At 34.3% G+C, this 23,980-nt stretch overlaps 1 protein-coding gene across 7 annotated transcripts in view; it reads right to left on the bottom strand.

The window, feature by feature from the left end:
- Window positions 1-23,980, bottom strand: part of SLC10A7 (solute carrier family 10 member 7) — a gene marked incomplete at both ends in the record, with an annotated part of 243,271 nt that overhangs the window by 148,121 nt on the left and 71,170 nt on the right. For 6 of the 7 annotated variants that reach the window (XM_079712728.1, XM_079712724.1, XM_079712726.1 and 3 more), the window contains one exon: window positions 22,762-22,800. The exons of the other annotated variant lie outside the window; for it this stretch is intronic. In XM_079712728.1, the coding sequence (XP_079568854.1) occupies window positions 22,762-22,800 (39 nt within the window). The remainder of the gene's footprint in view (window positions 1-22,761; window positions 22,801-23,980) is intronic. 7 annotated transcript variants of the gene reach the window in all.

The raw sequence follows: 23,980 nt of genomic DNA, 5'->3' as shown, positions 1-23,980 counted from the left end.
AAAGTAAAAACTTAAATGCAATGACTGATATCATTTGTAAAGTACACAAATATCTCTTCTAAACAAGTTATTATTGTGCTGCTATTAAAATGATACTCTTCTAGCTTAGTGCCCCTCATGTGACCTAGATTAAAGTTTTGTGTATGTCAACATAAATATCAGCCAAATTTTGACTATCTATTAACAATGACTCACATTATTTGTCCTGTATTAAACAACTTCATATGGATGACTTAAGGAAACAAAGCTTTGTTTCCTTTGTTAGTTTTGTTTCATAAGGAAACAAAGCTAAACTTTATGAAAAATTAGATACATGAGGAAATGCCATCAGAAGGAAGGAATGTGGGTCAGGATGGAATACTGCAAAGTTCAAAGTATAGAGTATTTTAAAAGAAACTTTTACTACCTTCTATAACTTAAAGTATACTCTGGTTTAAAATGGAACTCCTTCAGCTACAAAACATAATGGAAAGCAGACTGTATGAGGAATAATAGGAACTGGATTCTAGCTGTGTTTCTTCTCATTACTAGCTAGGTAACTTTGGACAAACCAATGGACTTTTTGTACTCTTAATTTCATTATCTATTACATGACAAAAATAATGACAACTAGTATTTATTACTTACTAGTGTGCCACTCTACTAAACATTTAACAAAGAATGTTTCATTTAATCTGCACAACACTGTACAAGGTAGGCACATTTGCGATTCGCAGGGATTAGACGCACATAAAGAAATACACGCCCAGGAAGTTGCTCCAGAATTAGTCTCATTCAAAACTCCAGTTTCACAATACTGTGCTTGCCTCACAGGAGAGGCATGGTGCTTACCTGAGAAAATATATGCACAAGAGTTCTGACATGCATAAGATACTACATACATAGAAGCAATCCAGGGAACAGCCTGTGAGAATGCCCAAAGCTGTAACAAGCTTGGTTCAGCAGCTATCACCTGGGTTCCAGCCGCTGTCACCTTTTGGCTGAACTAGTGCAACCATTTCCTAACTGGTTCCTCTGCTCCTGCCCTTAATCCTACAGTCCATTCTCAACAAAGTGGTCATTGAGATTATGTTACTGGTCTGCTCAGAACTCTCAAATGTCTTTCCATCTGCTATGAATTGAATTCTGTTCCCCTAAAATTCCTATGTTGAAGCCCTAACCCCTAATGTGACTGTATTTGGAGATATGGCCTTTGAGAAGTAATTAGGTTAAATGAGGTCATAAGGATGGGGCCCTAATCCAAAGGACTAGTGTCGTATTAGAAGAGAGACATCAGATCCAATCCCTCTTTCTCTTAAGCCACCCAGTCCACGGCATTTTGTTATGGCAGCTCAAGTTGACTAATACACCAGCTTATTTAGATTTAAACTCAAAGGTCTTTCAATGGCCCACATATAATCTGGCCCCTTGTCACATATCTGAATTTATCTCTATTGCCCACCCTACTCTGGCCCTTCTCCGGCCTGGCCCTTTAGACTTTGGAGACATTCTCTTTATATGGACACTATTTCCCCAAATTTTCTCATGGCTTTCTCCCTCAGCTGCTTCACGTCTCTGTTGAAACATTCTAAGTGAGACCGTCACCTATCACCTTTTTAAAAAACAGCAACCCCTCTAGCTTCCTCCTGTCTTTCTCCCTTCCTGCTTCATTTTTCTCCATTTTCTCCATATGACATATACACATATATAGATATAACTAAAATATATAGATAACTAAAATATATAATATAAAATGACTATGTAATAATCACATGAACTATATATACACATAGAATATATATACATGTAATATATACGTTTAGTCACAAACCTATATATTTTAGTTGTTATAGTCCCTCACTAGAATGTAAGCTCCATGAGTTTTTGTCTGTTTTATACATTTCCATAGCCTCAATATAGAGTACGTGCTCAATAAAGTATTTGTTGGATGAATGAACTGGAGAAACTCAAGTATGTCCACATGGAAGCTGCCTTGTGGGTGAAGAAGGTGGCATGGGATGAAGCTGGAGAGGAAGGCAAGGCATAGATCATGCAGGACCTTGTAAGCCATATAAGGAATTTGGGTATTTATTCTAAGAAACACTGAAGGATTTTAAGCAGGAAAATGTCAAATCAATTTACATGGTTCAAGATCATTCTCACTGCTATATAGAAAATGGAATGGAATGGGCCAAAAAAGAGAGGGAGAAATCCAGAGCAACTTCCATTTCTGGGGTTAATGCATGTTTTGGTGTCTCTTCATATGAGGATGTGTACACCCTTAACACATGCTGATGTAAAAAGAAGGCATTGCTCACCTTATCACAATTATATTTGCAAAGCTCCCAATACTATCTCTCAAAATTTAAATATTTCTTTCCTATATCTTTTCCTTCTGAATAAGCCCTGCAATGTACTTATATAATGACTTTTAGGAAATTCTAATTACTCAGCCCCCAATGCATAACATAGTCAGTACTTTGAGCTTACACAAAACATATCTCTGCACAAGGTGAATAAAGGTTATGAGGAGCCTAATTTTCTGAGATTCTTTTTGCTATAAATTTGGCTAACAGCTTTGGTAGTACGAGAAAGAAGATAAGTGAGAGAAACACTGGTGATTTAACCTCCAGTGTTCCCTTAAGGACAAACATTTGTCACCTTGACAGCAAGGTGAAAGGTTTGCAGCGAGTGTGCTTATAACAGGACTCTCCCCACTCTCCCCTCCCTGGGGATCTGTGATTTCTGAACAGGCATGATCTGAACGGATGATGATGATGATGATGAGCCACAGGAAAGGCCAGGGGAGAAAAAGAGGTTGAGACCCACATAACTCAGAGCCTCAAACTGAAATGCTACTCCAGGGACCATCACAGAGATTTACCATTTGCTGCTCTTCCTTCTAAGGTTTCACTTGAAGCTGGAGTAATCAACCCTATAAATTATCACAGAACATTCCAACAGCATCCAATGTTAACAGCAAGGATCCCGTTGATAATAATTATGAGCCTGTTATAAAACTGAAGTAGGTCCTAACCATATATACCTCCACTTTCTATACACATCTCTAAATTTCTAATTCGAACATGAAAGTCAGCTGCAGGCTCCAATCAGGTGCTAAAATAAGCCTGATTCTCACTCTCAATGAACACACATAACCCAAATTAGCATTAATGTCATGACACCTATGCGTCAAAAAGAATAATAAGATCCCTGTTTTGGCCTATGAGCTAAATTGTTTACTATTTTCAAAGTGAAATAGGAAGAGGTATTTAGAAAGCTAAGAACTTAAAAAAAAAGAATTGAAGTTATGAATTTATGAGCATTTGTGTTCTAATTTAATTTCAGGAATCAGTGGCAACTATTTGTCTCCCTTTGAGGAATGGAACTTTGGCTATGATACTATTTTATACTTTTCCTTTGAAAAACATCTTAAGCTGAAATCACTATAAAATCAAAATTGAAGCTATCATCCATCCCATTTGAATATTTATTCATTACCTAATCATCACTGACTCTAAGTACTGTCAGATGGACCAAACTATTTTTTTTTCTTTCTTTTTTTGCAGTATGCGGGCCTCTCACTGTTGTGGCCTCTTCCATTGCGGAGCACAGGCTCTGGATGCGCAGGCTCAGCGGCCATGGCTCACGGGCCCAGCCGCTCCGCGGCATGTAGGATCCTCCCGGACTAAGGCACGAACCCGTGTCCCCTGCATTGGCAGGCGGACTCTCAACCACTGTGCCACCAGGGAAGCCCCCAAACTATTTTTAATTAAAAAAAAAAAAAAACTTTAACCTAACCAACTCAAATAAACACAATTAATAGAAAAGTAAGGTTAAAAAATTTATAGGAATAGAGGGGAGTGGCAATAGAGAGGTGAAGGCTGGGATACGGAAAGGATGAGATCAGAAGTTTTAAAAAAAAAAAGGGGGGGGGAGGGCATTAATGGTCAACCCCAAAGAATCTATATTGGTTTAAGACCCATGTATCCTCCATTCATGAAGGAAAACAGATTCGAATCATGTCCATCCCTGGACACCTGCCTTTGAACGTCCCACCACCACCATGTAACTAATAGGTATCAATTCAAACTTAGTCATCTCACTCAAAATTAGTCTCTTGCTTAAATTCCCTGTTTTTCTTCACGACACCACAGCTTTAATCCTAAGATCCTTGAGTCTCCTGTCTATGTTCCTTGCATTTCCTGGCCTTTCTACCATAAAGATACCCCAAACTCTTTTGTGAAAAACTGGACCAGTATAAGTCTGTAAGTGGGAAAACAGCATCATAGTTATGTTTACTAAAGAGAGCCCTTACTTATTAAATTCATGTTGAAATGAGAAGACGTGTGGGGTGTGCTTCAAAATAATACCTGAGAGAAGAAAAGTGGATGCGAGTGTAGAGGAAACAAGAGTGGGCTGAGTTAAGAATCTCTGAAGCTGAGAGATGTGTACACAACATTCATTAATATTATCTGACCTACTTTGTATAAGTTTCAGAGTTTCTAACTAAAAAATGTTGTTGTTTTTAAGGGTCCAGAGGTTTAGGAAAATACTGTTTCTAGGGACTAGATAAAAAGTCTAAATACAGCATTATAGAGAGGGTTTTGGCCATAGGGATGAGGAGGGTCAGGGTTTCTAAAGTAAGTTGGATAATAGTAACAGCCACTACCACTTATAATTCTTGCTAATGTGCCAGACATTCTGCTAAGCATCTCAGGGACTCAATCTAACTGAATCTTTTTAACAGTGCTAGGAGGTAAATATCCTTGATTCAAAGCTTCGTAGTGCGACTCCTATGTCAGGACCTTCATACAGTAGGTACTAGGTTAATATTAGCTGTCTAAATAATTTAATAAATGGCTAAGAAAGTTTTTCCTTTTTCTTTTGTGCTTGTGGCTCTTTCTTTGTAAGAAAATTTAAAGGCTCTAGCCAGGGCGTTCATCACTGTTTGTCTACACTCAGAATGGTGTACGTTCGTCTTTCACATACAAACTCACCAACAAACACACTGCTGCCAGGCCACTTATCTTAAGATACCACTTTTGGCATGATATACTCCTAGAAAACACCTCAATAATGCCTCATCTGGTATCAAGTTCAAGTTTTGCTTCCCATTCAAGGCTCTTCATTAACCTATCTCACATAATTTCTACCAGTCACCAACAAGATTTGGCTTAGTCCCATAAACACCTCTCTTTTCACGGTGTTTTGCCTGCACTTACCCATTCATTTATTTATTCATTACATATTGATCATCTACTGTGTACCAGGCACTATATTTGCCATTACATCTACATATAGAGATAGAGCAATGAGCATAAAGAGCACGGTCCCTGCCCTTGCTGGGCCACATCCACTCTCAGGTTGACCTTCTCTGCTTGTGTTGTTCTCGATTTTAAAGATCTTACATTGAACATCCTCCAGGAATCCTTTCCTGATCACTTGACCCTGTCTTGCTCTCCCTTTCTGAATTGATGGTACCACACATTTAAGCACTTGATTATATTTTTTCTTGTTTTTCTCCCAGCATTTTACTTATGCCTGTTTCATTTCCTCCATTACACTAAGTCTCTTAAACAGAAATTGTGTCTTATACTTTTCTTCATCACCCAACTGAATGTAACTCAACTGAATTCATGAATATGTATACAGCATGTCATTAATCAATAGCTTTTGGTATTGAAAAGAGTTTAGAATACTAAGTCAAACTAAGACCAAGATCTAATTTATCTTTGCAAATAGAGATATAAGAAAATCTCTAGAGAAGGAACAGGTATATAAAAGATACAGTTATATAAAAAAAAAGAGAAGAGGAACAAAAAGAAAAATTTCTCCTACATGGTATAACTGTCTCCCAATCATGTGTGATACTTTATAAGTTCTATGAAACATCAGTCTTTTTCTTTAATTCATGTATTTTATATTTATTTTGTATAACATAGAGACCATACTATAGCCCAAATTTAATAGGGTTCTACTAAGATGTCAATAATATTGATAAAAGTAAATGAGGTCTTTATTTAACTTTTATAAAAGAAAAACTATTTTCAAAGCAAGCAAAGATTAATATTTTACATGTAGAGACCATTTTCATTTTCTATATATAGAGACTACTGTCTTTTATATTTACCTAAAAAGAATATTACGACAGTTAAACCATGTGTAAAAGTGGAACTAAAAAGTCTAATAAATGAATTTGCAGGCTTTTCATGTCAATTATAACTTTCTTGTAGAAATTCAGCTATGACAAATATTAGACCAGGCCTCCTTCTATGTATTACTCATCCCTGTTGGATTATTATTTTGTATTATACCAGATTTTTGCCTACAAGACACTATCATTATAACTCATCAAAAACTTAGCCTACTAGGTAGACTTCTGCTTAGAGAATCAGTAACAGTAAGATCCCCTGAGCCTTAGTCTGGAATGAGCATCACTATATTCCCAAATTCTATTTATTCTGCAAGGCTTCTTCTCACACCATCTCTGCTGGGAAATATTCCCAATCGCGCATATGGTAGCTATTCTTTTACATGTACTTTTGTATGTATTTGATTACTACAGTGTAAGCCCTCTGAGAGCAGGATCTGTGCCCGGAGACATCTTGGTCTCCCAGAAGCTACACTGAATCCATTACCTCTAAAGTACTCAATAACAAGTGACCTTTTCTAATGATAAGAACAATTGTGTATAAGAATATGGATGAATAAATATTTATTTGAGTATATATACATACTCTCCAATAAGTTCTTTCACAAGTCCACCAAGCACATAAAAATTCCACAGGTAAAAATTATATATATATGAATTATATGTTACCTTAAAAAATATTTTTCCAAACTACATATTTTTTTCTAAAATTCTAAGTTCCTAAAAAGTGAGCTATATTATCCAAATATTCCCCAAATAGACTTTTCTTTGAAAATGAATTCTTAGGTCTACTTAAGAATTTACTTTGTCTTTATTCCTTTGTTTTCATCTTCCTCCAGTTCTGGAAGAGATATCTATTTCTTCCTACTCCCTACAGACTATAACTTGGACAAACTTAGAGTATAACTCAGACAAATGAAAATTTGGTTAATAGTTGCCATGGTTGAGACTTAAATAACTTTTTGATAAATTATTACCACTTATTAAATGTTCTGACTGGCCTGATTATATTATAGGATTTCCTTGAATAGAGACAGTCTTTGCCTAACTAATAGCATAGAATCTATATCAAAATTATAATTCAGGGCTTCCCTGGTGGCGCAGTGGTTGCGAGTCCGCCTGCCAATGCAGGGGACACGGGTTCGTGCCCCAGTCCGGGAAGATCCCACATGCCACGGAGCGGCTAGGCCCGTGAGCCATGGCCGCTGAGCCTGCGCGTCTGGAGCCTGTGCTCCGCAACGGGAGAGGCCACAACAGTGAGAGGCCCGCGTACTGCAAAAAAAAAAAAAAAAAAAATTATAATTCAAAATACCAAAAAGGTGGTAAAAATATATTTTAAAAAAAGAAGAAAACCAACAAAGGTTGGTAATTTTAACAGTGAAGAGCTTAGGCTTGTGACTAGTCAGAAGCTCTAAAAGAATAAATGGGAAAAATAAGTAAAGCTAAATTTATTCAAGGATGTCTGAAATACATCCTTTCAGGTTTTATGTTTAATTGTCCATTCTTGGGGCTTCCCTGGTGGTGCAGTGGTTGAGAGTCCGCCTGCCGATGCAGGGGACACGGGTTCATGCCCCGGTCTGGGAAGATCCCACATGCCACGGAGCGGTTGGGCCCGTGAGCCATGGCCGCTGAGCCTGTGCGTCCGGAGCCTGTGCTCCGCAACGGGAGAGGCCCGCGTACCGCAAAAAAAAAAAAAAAAAAAAAAAAAAAAAGTCCATTCTTCCATGGATTGAAAATGATAATAAATGGTAGTTCTTATTTGGCAAAATAAAGAATTAAAGACACCGGGCACTCCCCAAAATTTCTTTTGAAATTTTACTGATCAAGAAATCCAAATGTTCGAAAATCACTGACCTCGTTAAACTACCATGTAAGAAAGACCAGTCTTACTGAGTATGATCTTTCAAATGTGCAAGGGTAAAGCAGATTTTAAAAAATTCTAAGAATCCCATGAGAGCAGTTGTTAAATGCAGAGGAAGGCACACAAATTAAAAATAAAATCATATTCAGACTTTGAAAATGGATTGACTTTCAGGCCTCTCTAGCTACAACATTGTACTATTTTCCAAAGGATATCTCTTACACATTTATTTTCCTGGCACTGTCAGCATTTCTGAATGAGCTTTATTAATTTATCAAAATAGCAAAGTGTTGGAAAAAGAAAGAAATCTACCATTACAAGTCAAAATTATGAAACTTATAATATAACCATTTAAAAATGTTTTGGCTGTGCACTGGAGTTTTTTCCAATACTCCAAAGTAAACAGTCCTCTCAGTAACTGTAGGAGAATTGCAAATGAAATTCATGAGCACTTGTTAATAAGTAGAGTAGTCAAGTGCTGGATACATAACCAACAATTATCTTAACAACAACAAAATCCCTGTTGATCGACTTCAAATTCACTAAAGAAGATCGGAATAGTAAGTTGGACTATATCTGAAATACGTATACAAAATGAAGACATATAAAGATATCAGACACCAAATTATATTAAAATAGATAATGCAAACTATTTTGTCAATTAAACAACTCTTCGGTGTTGTCCAATAGAACTTTCTGCAACGATGAAAATGTTCAGCATCCTGCACTGTTCATTACAGTAACCAGCAGTCACATGTGGTTACTGAATCCCTGAAATGTGTGACTGGGGAACTGAATGTTTAATTTTGTTTAATTTTAACTAATTAAATTTTAAATAGCTGCATGTAGCTTGTAGCTACCTTGTAGGTCAGTTTAAGCATAGATGATACAAAATGGGATTTTATATTTGTATTTCTTCCCTCTTTGAACTTGGTAATAATGGAAATGCCTTTACAGCAAAGACATGCAAAATCACTTTAAAACATTAGAATGGTTTCAATGTCAGCAAGATTTCACTTTAAGGTATGGTAAGTCTATCAAAAGGGAAACTAGTCAGCAATGAAAGCAGTGAAAGTACCTTAAAGTAATTTTTAAGAACACCTACCTAAGCACCATCTAGGAAAGAAGATCCCTGATCCAAATGATGGACCTGTTTCCAATGGCAGCATAACCCTCGTTGTGGAGCCAGACACATTCACTTACAACAGCCTGATAGAATCAAACTTGGGAATTATCTCCCTATCTCTCCTTCCTCTAATTCCAGTCCCACCAAGTAAACTTCCTTTTTATTTTTTTTAAGTAAAATTCTTATTAAAATATCTTCTCATGTGAATTTAGCCATGAGGAGAGAAGGCATCAACCCAAGTGTCTAAGAGCTTCTCATAATTATCATTCCCACTCTCAATTAATAAATTGGCAATCTGCTTGAAATATCATTATCTATGAGTATGATTAATGTGAGTCCATCCCTGTGAGCTGGAGACACAAAATCAGTTTCTGAAACAGAACCATAGTAAATTTACAAAGTATGTGTCCCTTAGAGCTCTGGCAATGAGGAGCTCAGTATCTTAAAAGTGGATGATTCAAATAGACAAAGAAAAAAACAGTAATGTTACTGGAAATGATTCTGCTTAAGGGTGACATGCCAAGAAAAGGCTTAACCCAAGAAAAGAGGTCTCAGATCTTTGAAGCAACAAGAGTGATTTCCAGCAGAGAAAGAAAAACTTCCTTTAAGGCTATATGGCACCCAACTTCTTAAAGGAGAAAAACTTCCCCTTCTAGTTTGTTTCTATTTTTATAACACATATCAAAACATATATGTTAGGTGACTCACTACATATAGTTCCCATGTAGAAATGAAAGGCTAACAACATCTAGGAAATCTAAGACAGCGATGCACAATGCTACTTTAGATTTCCATTAGTTTATGATATTTTTGTCACTAGAAAACCCTTAGTGATTGTGGCATCAGGTTGATAAAATTTGGGGAAAAAAGCCAGACATAATGGAAGATTCATTTCAAGACTAACGATTGTTGAGATTGCTCCTTAGGGAGATCTTGATGCTGCTTTTCAAATATATCTTGAAGCTTCATACAAAAAAAAAAAAAAAAAGCACTCTAAGAGGAAGCATTCTTCCTAATGTAGATATTTTCTACTGTTACACATTTAAGCCTTTTTTTAAGACCATTTGTCTGCACTGGTGGGAGTTTTTATTCAATTTTTTTAAGAGTTGGAAATTTAACGTTTTGACTTCAACAGTTGTTTACCTTGAAACTACATGAGATATGGATCCAAAATTCTATAGAGACACTTAATGATACAGAATCAGGATTCAACCATCTTTGAGGGAAAATATTTATGAATTAAAGGGCAAAAGGCAGGAAGCCTCCACATACATTTCTCTAATATTTTCCATTATTTCTACTCATTTTTTCCTCTTTAGTTTAAAGAAGTAGAAGTAAATGAAGAAAAGGAAGTAACACGTAAGTCTACTTTCTTTGGTGGGGGGCAGTAAAGAAGAAATAACCTTTCCTATTGCTTTAGTTATTGAAAAAGATTGAAAAGCTGTCCTGCTCCAAATTTGTATACCTCAGCAGTTACTGATCAGGAATTCTGAATGGCTTATTAGGCTGTTATAACAAATATAAATGGCACAAAGGTATTTTTTAGGTTATCATAAGAAAATGCAACCAACTCTTCCGTGAAAAAAATCATGTCTGATTAACCATACATTGCTTCCTTCAGTATCTTAAAATTCTCTCTTCTTTACTCCATTATATAGAGGTATTTCAGACTCTCCAAAGCTCTGCTAGCTAAAGTCACATCTTCATTATTTTCTGTATCTCACTTAACAAATTTTAACCTCTGACAAGATAATAAGACCAACATCAAAGTAATATTCTGAATCATGAATCTACCAAACTCAAGTGCAGACGGCTGTAACATGATGCTTCTAAAGAAGGAACTGCATTAGCTTTCATTTGCTGTCATATCATATTGCAAGTTCAAGCTATCTGCCTCCTCATTATCACCTTGGCTTCTCTTTCTTTCTTTCTTTTTCTTTTTTTGGTCATTTGTGTTTCCTAAGTACTTCTAATGCCTCTCAGTCATGGATTTGACCTCGTTTTTATACACCATTGAATTGGTTCTTCTAGTTTTCAGACTTACTTTCATTTTTACTTCTTCTCTAGGATACTGTACAATTTCTTTTTCAGCATTGTCTAGAAATTTGGCTTTCAATTGTCAATTTAATTATATATTTCACAAGTTGTGAAAGGTTAAACTTTAACAATATAATCCTTTTCCTGAATACCAACAGTGCAACAATTCTTTAAAATGAACTCACTTATTATAGCCCCTTATTTACAAATATCCAGCTCTTTATAAATATATATGTAGTAATCAAACGTAGCAATTTTTCATGGAAAACTTTCTGATATTTAAGATAAATTATTTGAATCATAATAGCATATGGGTTGGTAATCTATTACATAGAGATGATCTGCCCTAATCTACTCACAGGGAGTTATTATAAGAAAATCTTACAAATCACCCAATGTCAAATTTAGATGTGGGAATGAGTTTGCATCCTCATTCCAAATCAATACCGTGAATATAAAACAATACGAATTTCTATGGCTATAGCATTTCTTTTTCTTTTTTTATAGCATATGTTTTATTGAAACTAAAAGTTTATGATTTAAAATCACTTTAACATAAGTAAGAAAAATTTGGTGGATAACTAAATAAAGTAATATTGGGATTTTTGTCAAACTAATTTAACATATAATTAGCATGCATTTTAAGTGCATATTATACATAAGATATTTTATAATCTTAGATACATGAAGAAGAGAGGTTAAAATAACATTCACTGAACCTACTTATTCATTTAACAAATATTTTTTGTGTGCTGACCATGTGCCAGATACTACATGTGCTGTGGATAGTGCAGTGAACCAAACCACCCAGAAGAAAAATACCCACCTTCATGGAGCATTTATTGGAATAAGGAGAGACAGACAATAAAAATAATAAATATATAATGTTAGAAGATATGTATTTTAGAAAAAAATGATAAGGGCAAGATCACAGGAGGAGCCAGAGGTGGGAGACAAGATTAGAATTTTAAGCTAACTATATCAAGCAGTTGCAATCTAGATGGAAAGTCATCGGAAGAGCTAAATAACCATAAAAGAAAAGCTGGAGAACTTGCTTGAAGGGGCAGACAGGCTTTTGAGAGATGGATAGGATATGGAAAGGATGGGAATAGTATAAGCAAAGAGGTGGGAGCCCCAAGTGTTGGGGGAAAGGGAGTAAAGAGTAAATCAACAGTTAAAATGTGAATGTAAGAAGGATGCTGGAGAGAGAGGGGATGGGGTTGCACTGAGAAGACTCCAGAATGGCCAACTGGGTGGTGGGCAATAAAGAGCCACTGAAGGCATTGAGGCATAGGAGTAACATATAAAAGTAGTATGTGAAGATAGTTTATCTTACAATAACATATAGGATGGTGAGAAAGAATATAGGATGCACCACTTTGGTTCTTGAGAATAACCAAAAGCACAATAATATTAATAAACATTATCCTTCCTAAATAAATGGATAAAAAGAATATCATAAGCTTTCAAGTGAAAACGTAGGAACACTTTGAAAATAACTACTTTTAAGAGAGTTGCCTGAATAATGAAAAACTAAACCACAAATACTGACCACTAGACCAAGCACTGTTACAGTAAAACTATAAACACAGAGGACATTTTTAATTTAATTACTCTACTTATTAGAAACATCACAGAAAAAGCTACCCAGGAAAAGTAAACACGTATGTGGTTCTGTCAAAAGAGAAAGAAAATGTACAAACTGCATACTCGGAGTACAACCATCAGTGGACATGTAAAATATGAATCAATGTTCATCTCATGAGCCTGGAGAGCTGTGATGCTTTGACTTTAATTTCCAAGATACCATGTTCTCATTATGAAAAGTTTATTTCCCCTGACCAGTACAGTTTGTTCAATTATAAAAGTTAAAATCAAATTGATCAGGGTTTTTAAAATCATATTTTATTTTTTAAAAGTCCTCTATTATTTGAAACTCTGCAACTAAGAGAGCTATTCGCGTTATTCAACAATCCTCCAAGTAGAAACATTTTATTGTTAGTTTGTGTGAATATTTGCAAATTAAATTGATAGAGATCAAAATGAGGTTTCTATAATTTTCAATCACTATTCTATGTACATCTCCATTTTATACTTCAAACGAATAATTTTATCTTAGGTAATTATATTAATGTCATGGGTAATATCCTAAGATAGAGAAACCACTTTTAACAGTCATGAATACTTATCTAATTATTTTCAGGGACAAGCATATATGTCACTATGTAGATATGAGAGTATCACTACAAAGATGGACTTACATGAAAGGAAAACAAAAAACAACAGTTGGGCCATCAACAACAGAAACTGACTTCTTTATCCAATGGTACCTTAATCAGGTGAAGTACTTTCAAACTGTTATTTGTATTTGTTAACTCCTGTATGACAGGCTTTACTTTTAAACATACATTATGTATGCATTTTGTCTGTAAAGCTAAAAGAAAATGCATGTGAAATTTTATCTGATACTGTGATTAGGGAAAGGCTTTATAAGTATAAAGACTATGGAAAAATCCATAAAGGGAAATATGGATACATTTGACAGACATAAAAACTTTAAACTTCTACAATTATATGCAAAATAATGAATCCCAACTCGTATAAGGCATCATGTACAAACATTAACTCAAAATGGATCACAGACTTAAATATAAAAACAAAAACTTTAAAACATCTGGAAGAAAACATAAAGAATCTTGTGATTTTGGATTAAACAAGAATTTCTTAGAGGACACAAAAACCAAGAGCCATAAAAGAAAAAAAAATGGATTTAATCAAAATTTAAAACTTCTGCTCTTCAAAAGACACCATTAAGAAAATGAGAAGACAAGCCACAGACTGGGAGAAAACACTTGCAAAATACATATCTGATAAATGACTGGTGTTCAAACATATTTAGAAATTTACAATCCAATTATAAGAAAACAACCCCATTAAAAAATAGACAAGAGATTTGAACAGACACCCCCAAGAAGATACACAGGTGGCAAATAAGCACAAAAAAAGATGTCCAACATCATTCGCCATTAGGGAACTAGAAGTTAAAGATATGATGATGTATCACTAAACACCTATTAGAATGGCTAAAATAAAAAGTACTGCTAATACCAAGGGCTGGCCAGGATATGGAGCAACTAGATTCCTCAAACATTCCTGATAGAAATGTTAAAAGGTACAGCCACTTTGGAAAACAATTTGGTGATTTCATATGATATTAAACATATGCAGGTGTCCCTCAGTATCTGCAGGGAATTGGTTCTAGGAACCCCACAGATGCTAAACTCTACAGACACTCAAGTCCCTTATATAAAATAATGTAGTATTTGCATATAACCTATGCACACCCTCCCATATACTTTAAATCATCTCTAGATTACATATAATACCTGATACAAGGTAAATGCTACGTAAATAGTTGCAGCAAGTTCAAGTTTTCCTTTTTGGAACTTCCTGGAATCTTTTTTTTTTTTTTCCTGAATATTTTTGAGCTCAGTTGGTTGAATTCTTGATGTGGAACCTAAGGATACAGAGGGCTGACTATACTACAATTAAAATAGCTTTAAAAAAGTTAATTTTTAACACAATGTTCCCACAGAATAAGTTATATATCTTAAGGTACTTTTCTAAGTCAGCTTTTGATATACTTACAAACTGAATCGAGTATCTGATAAGCTGCTTTTTAAAAACATCTATATTGGCAGACACATAAACTTAAAATTCAGTTTTCTTTGGAATTTCAATAAAAATGAAAGAGTTTTATTTTAATAATTGGAGATGCTAATCTTCTGCTTTACTTGAAGTTATATAGTCAGAATAAGTGGTCCTCAAACTCTGTGAGAGCAAATCATTTAGGGGTAATTAAGAATCAGGTTGCCTGGGTAATCACACTGTGAAAAATGACATTTAAAATCCAGGAATTTTATATGCCTTGAAGCCAAGACCTCATATACATATATATATATATATATATATATATATATATATATATATATATATATATATATATACATATTTAGTTAGTTAGCTCTAAAACCTAACGTAAATTTAGTTAGTTAGCTCTAAAACCTAGCCCAGAGCCCAGCACATAGTAGGTTACTTCCTAGAGGAAGTCTACAAATGTTTAATTAATAAAATTGATATAAGGGCAAACAATGATACACAATGAATTGAGCTTAAAAAAAAGTTTGATTTCTTAATTTCAAACTACAATCTGCCATTTCCAATAACACAGACCATTGTTTTTTAGAAGTGCTAAGTGTTTACTTGAAAACCTGAGTCCACAATGGAGTTTAGATGTCTAACTTTGCTTTCTTCCTAAAGACCAGTAATTAAAGGGAAGGTTCTTTCTGGTTGGTAGAATCCACAAGTTTAAACAGTTTAGGCATGCTCAGATGCCCTCCTGTTTCTTTTCCCATGCCCAGATTTATTTTGGAATGGCAGTTCGGTCTGAATCAATGAGGTATATTGAGAATGGAAGATGATTACCTCCTCCCTTCCCCCCACCATGGGACTTGATATTCTCACCTTAAGAATCACTAATGCAGATGAAGACATGAAACTTAATTGTTTGGCTCACCACACTATTATCCCCAGATCACCCAAATATTAGCTTAATAACTGAGTTAATCATGGTAAATTTTTAGTTTGGAGAAACAGAAACAGAGAAATGAGAACTATCTAACACATTATCATCATTTAGCAGTTAGTGGGTATCTCCTACTAAAGGCCATAGACTAAGCAATTCTGTAGTTAGGTTGGATTCAAATTAAGGAAATAGTCTTGCTTTTAACCAACTACTAGGATTGTGTTTCTTAGGAGGCCCTTTACAAATATCCTGCACCCCACCCCCCAAATTTATATTTCTTTATTTTTACCTAAATCGGTATAGGAGCAAGTACTTTTCCAGTTTGGGAATGATGACATTTTAAAAATTAATAAAAATAAAAATGAAAGTACATGGCATATGTTAAAGGGTAATAAAATAATTTCAGTCAATTGGCTAGTTCTACACCAGTAGATTTCTTTAAATGGTAATGAAATCATTGCTTTTAAAAAAATCCATCATTATTAAAATAAAAAAAAAAAGTTGCCTCAGCCTCCACCAAAATTAGATTTGTAAGTTGCTGGTCATTCCTATAATTAAATCTATGTCACAAATTTGCAAGAAAAATGGTCACTGTGACTAATGCATTAATTTGCTACACAAGTCCTGTCAGACGGCATAGAGCATTATGCTGCTATAATGGAGTAGGTAAGGATTCTATACGTTTTTATGAAGTAACGAAGACCATTTTTTTATTTACAGTGATTGTACTTCAGATAAGAATTTGTCTGAGAAATGAATCCAAATGCAACTATCACGGGGTTTTCCTTACTCAAGTGATATTGCATACTTTTACGTCTACAAACATGTTTGGCACACATGCATACTGCTTTTCTGGACAAGTGTTAGGTAGAAAATATTCTAATGAAAGAAACACGAACATATTCATGTTGCCAGAGTCCCTGATTCTGGGGGTTTCCTCATTTGACCTCCCCAAATGGTTTTATTTCATCTCTTTGCTGAAATGATTTGAGAAATGACCCTAGAGAACGGTGCTTCCCAGAGCCTAAGGACAGTGAAGCCCAAAGCGGAAGTCAAAGCAAACGACACAGAGACAGAGAATTAGTAATAAAACTTACTCTCTTTACAAAAAAATCTTTTTCAGTCCTTCAGATTGCAGGAAGAGACAGTTCTTGGTTAGGTACTGATGCTAATTCCACTTCTTATCAAAAGGAGGGTAGGCATGGACTCAGAGCCTTGTGTAGGCAGCAGAGTACAAATTAATAATAGCTTTTTCCTATTTGATTTAACTTCAGTTACCTTCTCTTCATGACAAGATTGGTTTTTATTTGACATGCTGATGTAGAGTTTCACTTTAAAATAAAGTTAAATTTTAAAAGTGAGTTTTATTTAACTTAATAATACAAATAATACGTTGACATGGCAAAAGTCATAAAGGTGCCTGAAATTTGGAAGACACTGCCTTCAAGGCAATTCCTGTCCTCTTAATTCTTTTACTGTTACTTATTTTTTTCACATATTTATGTATTGTGCATTTGCTTCAGTATCTGGAAAAGTGCCTTGAATCTAATTGACTCTGAGTATATGTGTGTTAATTTTATATGCTATTTTCCTATTTTGTGCCATACTGCTAATTGACCCAATGGCATTTTTTAAAGAGAAAGTAGTCTGTTCTCAGCAATCCAGCTTTCATGGTGTCCATTTGCCCAAAGAGGTGAACAAATGAAAGGCATAGAATGATGATGGATTCTGCTTTATAAAGGTAGAAACTAAATTCCTTTTGTCCAAACATAGTTCAAAAGTTACTTTAAAGCCCAGGATGGGTTATTTAAAATCCTGGGTTTATTGAGTCCTTAGCAATGAAAGGATAAATGTAAGAAATAACATCCTGTAAGATAATACTGAATATTGCTCAAAAATTCAGTTGTTTGTTCTGGTGTTTGAGCTTAATGAAAATAAAAACCTGTATTTTAAACAAGTCATGAACTTTTGAGGGGAAACAAAGATCTCAACTGAATAATACGGGTTGGTTAAGATTTTAAACAAATTAAGGAAAAAAATTGGCATAGTTTTCAGTATTGCACAAAATGAGTATTCCATAAACATAAACTGAATTTAAAACTGACATCCTAGATTTAGATGAAAGGAAACCCAAATTAACAATTAAACCTTGTATGGTACCACCCTTAACCTTCTTCGTTAATAGTTGAGATTCTTGATCCGATTTTTAAAAAGCAGTGTTGCACAGCAATCAAACAAGTTACAAAGTTAATGTGCTTCCTCTCTAACCGTTCTGAGTATGGCTGAGCACATTTTTGTATTTACAAGAAAGGAAGAATAAAGAAAGTGATAAACATATATCCCAAGTTATTAAAACATGGCATTTGTGTTTGAGACTTCTTTTCTTTCAGCAACTATTTTCTTTCAGCATCAGTTAACTATTAAATCTCTCTACAAAGATGGGTAGTAATGGAGGATCAGCCAAAGCAAAGAAGGAAGACAGAACAGTTAGGTAAGGGAAGAAAAATATGTGCTGGCTAGTTCTTCAGCTCAAGGTAAGGAGTTTCTTTTAACCCTTGGTCTGGCATAAAAAAAAATAAAATTATTCATCTTAGAATAGCTTCTGCTGGTTCTGGCAATGACTATTTTAAAGGAGAATTATGTAGAAGAAACCCATTTCTTGATACTTTAAATGAGGAGATTTAGAAAGTAAACAGTGACTCTTAAAGATCTTTTTTAGACTAGGTGTTATCAATTCACAAAAATGATTTAACTTTGCTTAGAATTCTTTGCTGCTGTTTCAGAACTCCTTACATTTATGTTGCCATGAATTGCTATAATGCTGTATAACATAGTTATTTGAAACTCAGTTTGACATATCGACTTTGTTACTCACTAGGGTTTCCTTTTAAGATTAGGAGTTACCAAAAATAATAAAATAGGCTAAGAAATCTAAAAAGAAAAAATTCTACTTTTTCCTATTAAACTTTAACTTATAATTCTTGAGGACATGGAAACACTGAATTTAGCCTCCAAACCAAAAATGCTCAGGGTCTAACAAATCACGTGATCAATTTTTTTCCAACATAGTTGAATCTTTTTAAGTTAAAGAAATGATTTTTCAATTGGAATTTTTCAAAAAGTTGCCAATATCTAAATCGATTTTTAAAAAATCTTTCTTTTGATGAGGAAGCAACATATGAAATGGTTGAACTTGAAATACATGGTTTTACATAGAAAAAACATATATACATATAAATTTTGATAACATTTTCATTATTCAGGGTGGTTGACTATCAAATTTTATTAAAATTTTATCAAGAGGGAAATCTCAAAACACTTATTATGCTCCACAATTATTATAAACCAAACAATTTAAATGAGAGGAGGAGATAATAACATTAACTTCTTAACTTAAAGCAATCCTCTGTGACATAATTTTAAAATATTTTCTTGGCCTGAAATTTATGTAAATTGAATTCAACTATCATTAGTTATTATCAGCCTAGCTACATTTAAAAAAGTTATCTGTGACAATTAGTTCTTAAAAACACTGTTTTAATTAGACCTGGGACATTATTAAACTAGCTAATAAATATGTACAGTAGTTTATTTGGTATACCCAGATGTCTGAAAATCAACAAGAATGCCCAAATAGTTCTTTCTTCAAAAATTTTTCTAGTAAAAGGCCTTCATTCAAAGTTTTAATGTAATCCAAAATAAATAGCCTTTTCACACTCCATGCTTTAAATACAAAAGAAATGGTCACTCATAACCAGAGAATAATCATTGAATCAGTGTATCTTAGAATTATAGGGCTTAGTCACAGATAACCAGTTTCTTCATTTTATGAATGTCCATGGTCATGCACAAAAAATTCATGGTAGAACTTGGAGAAAACCTAGACCAGTTATTTCTACTACATCATTCAAGCATTTTTTATAGATTATCCCATTTAATCCTTACCTCAACTGTATAGTTTAGGTACTATCATTACCCCATTTTATATATATGGAAGGTTTTGTGGTTAGAATAGTATTCAGTGAAGTAAGGATTTAAACCCAGTCTGACTCTAGAAACCATCCTACTACCAATAATCCTAAATTTTAAGGATAGGTGAATATTTTTCATTTATAAAGAAAATTCAAAAAAAAAATAACTCTTAACGAGTACCACCCTTTAGGAATAACAAAATAAAACATGAAGGTTATAGTTTGGAATTTTCCTCCTCTAAAATAAGTCCTTTTACCCAAGCGCAACTCAAGCACCAACTTCTCCCTGAAGGCTTCTCATATCATTCAACTAAGCTTAATCTCTTTCTTCAAACTCTTGACAAATGCTATACACTGCTCTTTTGCACAAAGCACTAGCTGCCTCTTATACATTCTCCTCTTCCTTAATTACAGAAATTCAGTTTATAGCTCTTACAAAACTGCCACATGTCCCAGCCTCTCCAGTGGCTAGGTAGGATTATATGACTAAGTTATGCAATAAGATAATACTGCAAGTATGGTGTTGGAGTTCCAGGAATGCTGTTTAAAGAAAGCAGACTTAACTTTTAGGGGAGCTCTTTTGTGCTTTCCCAAGGTAAAGACCTTGTTATCCAGGTTTCTTTTTGGCTGGAGCTCCAGCAGCTATCTTGGACCATAAGGTAACATTGATGAAGGCAGCTGTGTGCTGTGGATGGTACAGGAGAAAGATGGGTGTCTCTGTACACAATGAGACCATGAAGCTCCCATGACAGCCTCCTTCCAGATTTTACATAATAGAGAAATAAACATTTACCTTTGTCCAAGCCACTATTTTTTTTTTCCTGGTAAGTAAGCTGAGCCTAATTCTAACTGATTTAGTTGAGACTTGCACATAGTTCATAATCCAAGGTTTGTTGTAACTATGGTGGAGAGGGAAGAAAAATAAATAAAATTGTTTCTCTTACAACATTGAAGCAAAACATTTCCAATCATAATTTTTATTCTCAACCCCTTCTGGTAATTTTCAGCTTTGGGAAAGAAAAAGGAGGGAAAGGAAGGGGAAGGGGAAACAATGGAAGACGCTTCTACCTATCTGCCACTGTTCACGCCTTTTTCCTCTCCTCTCTTCTCGACTAGCTAAGTCCTATCACACTTCAAGGCCCAACAGCGAAATTGTTTCTGTCCGACTTTTCAACCCAGAGTTCATGTCTGACAATCATACATCGCCTAGTAACATCTTTTGTTTGATTTGTTAGCTTTTACATTGTATTTCCTTTTCTATGTGTTATCTCCACAGCAGAGTGGGACCGTGTTGTATTTTTTTGCACCTCTACAGCTATTAGAAAACCACCTCTGTGTGCAGGAAATCAATAAATAATTTCGATTGACTCATTAATGTAAGAAATAAAGGTGAAGAGAGGAAAAAGAGCAAAAGGCTAAGGAGAATGCATAACGTTTTAAAAGTGAAAGGGCATAACAAAAATCCAAAAGAATCCCTAGAACAAGTTTGACTTCACTGGATCTTATCAAAGAATTGGGCCTGGTAGAACAAATAACATGATACATTTATTGTTCATACAGTCAGTCAGTGCAAAGCTCAAACTGTACTTAGTGAGCTTGTCCTCCAGCTAAAGGACTATACTTTGCTTTAGTTACTCAGACAATTGCCTCAAAGTTATTTTCTCAATTACACCAGACATTTTAAAGAGTAGGAGATACAGCTTAGGAAGCCATGTTTCGACAGTGGATGTATACAAATCCAAACCATGTAAAAAAACTGTCTTCCAGCAAGAACATATCTTACAGATATTATTTTGTCAATTGTGACAACATATAGAAAATAATACTTGGATATGTGAAATAATGACAAGAAAATATCACTGAGTCTAAAATAAGTAGCTGAAGAGATCATTTGCATTAAATGGACTCTATTACCTCTCTTCTAAAACCCAATAATAATAATACAGCATCGGGAATAATATTACTACTTCTTTAAAAATAAGATAGAATCTAAGCATGTATTTTGCAGAAGCTACATCCTTAAAAGCTCTGTAACACTGGGACATTAAAAGCTATATAGGACTATACAGAGTTAACACTATGTAACAGTATGTTTTAAAGCTTCAAGTATATTTAAATACATACAATAATAAGTGACATAAAGAGCATTTTAAACAGAAGTAATTGATATTTTGCCTAGACTCATGAACCAGCTTATATACCTCGCTGATTTCATTCTCAATTTTTTGTAAATCACTGTAACCACATATCTGTTAATGAGTTATATATCTAAAAATACAATATTCCAATTTGTTTTCATCAATTTAGCAAAGTTTTAGGGAGGGTATAAATAAAATATTCAGTTGACAGAAAACTCAGTTTCTTTCTCATTCTTTCGTAACACAAACAAAGTCTTTGTTTATATCATCTGTTTAAAAGATAATGATTAAAAAATGCTAAGATAATATTGTCCTTATAACTATATTTGTTCTACTTATGAAAGATGAACTATTTTTAATCTTTTTATATACAATTGATAGTTCACATGTCAAAAAATATTGTATTTTCTTGCAAATTACTCATTAGTTATTTCCTCATTTCAAATTTTTTTTCACATAGATTTCTCAGAAGTATCTAAGACAGTAGCTTCTTTAAAAGTGAAATGTACAAAATAAATGACATGTCAACAAGTAAATTAGCATTCCCTTTCTGACCAGCTGGGTCATGTTTTCTTTTTCAAAATCCTCAGTCCCATGACACAAAATAATAATAATCTAGAAGACCTCATTAAATGATCAATATATTGACATACCTCTATAAGGAGACACATAGTGTTTTAATTGATTCCTTGAATCCATTAAATGGAATATTAAACCCAAGCCTCTAAATTATAAGAGAACATTTCCTTTATTTATTAATTTTCTTTAGGGTATGGATAATGGTATATGACAGGATTCAAGAACTTTTATATTTAACCAAATAGTAAAAAAAAGTCCAATTTTCACTAAATATTTCATACAAACATCACAACAAAAGTTATAAAAGACAAATTAAACCATGTTTACTTACCAAAAAACTTCCAAAGGCTGAATTAAATATTGCAGCTGCCTATAGAGAAAATAAATGGGGGGAAAAAAACTCACTGAAAGTAAATAGGAAAAGGGAAAGCAAAGACTATCATTCTCCCATCCCCCACTATTCAAAACCGTAAAACACTGACTCTCTAAAGCAAAGTTAGTCACTGCTTACAAAAATTGCCAGTAGCCTGTAGTTTACTAAGATAGATGAGCTACAGCTTAGGAATCCATAAATAATGGGTCTCAAAAGCAAGCAGAAAAGGCTTGCCATAAGATGCTTTGAACCTATATGACAGTACTGAAGAATCATCCCCAATAGCAAATTGAAACCTTGTTGTTATTGATTTTGCTACTAGACTTAAAACAATCAGAGGTTGATTTATTCACCAAAAAAAAAAAAGAAAAGAAAAAGAAAAGAAAGGAAGAAAATTCATATTACTGGGAAAAGGAATACCAGAATTGTAAAGCAAACATTAAGTACTCTCCATCAGGGAGCATAAGACCTATGAGCTACACCCACAAAGTGAGATCTGTAGTTCCCATACAACGCACATTAGAAATATGAACAATGCTGTTAAGACCATGGAAGTTATTGCTACACAATTAATTCTAAAGTAGAAACAGGCAAGAAAAACTTCTGTTTGGTGTTCAAAAAAGAAGAAATACTTGACTTTGAGCTTACCTAAATATCCCGGGAATACATAGTAGATATAATATAGTCCTTAACTTTAATTCAATCACTATAGTCCATGAAGCTACACCTGAATTCTGAAAGCTTCTCACATGACTTCCAAAAGATAAAAACTCGTATAATATCCAATTTGATGAAAAAAAGAGAGAGAAAGGAAAATAATAAAAAGCAGAAGGTGGGGCAGAGAAAACCTATTGACAACTCCTGTGGATCCAGAGCAGAATTAAATTAATCATCATGGACATTAGCAGCCACATTGTAGTAAGAAGAGGATGTCAGTTTAGCAAGTTTGAATAAAGTCCAAAGCCAAGCTAAGAGCTGTAGCTGAAAATGCCTTCTGCTCCAGAAGAGAATGCAATGAGAATGCATGGGTAATGAGATCCTTGGCTCCAGAGAGCTTAGCTCTCCTATTCAAGTTCATAATTAATTCAAAGCTTTGATAATTTCATTAGATTTCTCCTTTGCTGGCCTTATCAATAAAAGATGGCACTGGACCACAGCTCCGCTGTGGCATAAACAT

Source organism: Hyperoodon ampullatus (genome assembly GCF_949752795.1).
Source record: "Hyperoodon ampullatus genome assembly, chromosome: 1".
NCBI lineage: Eukaryota > Metazoa > Chordata > Mammalia > Artiodactyla > Ziphiidae > Hyperoodon > Hyperoodon ampullatus.
Note: the sequence above shows the minus strand (reverse complement) of the source record. Positions and strands in the feature narration are given on the sequence as shown.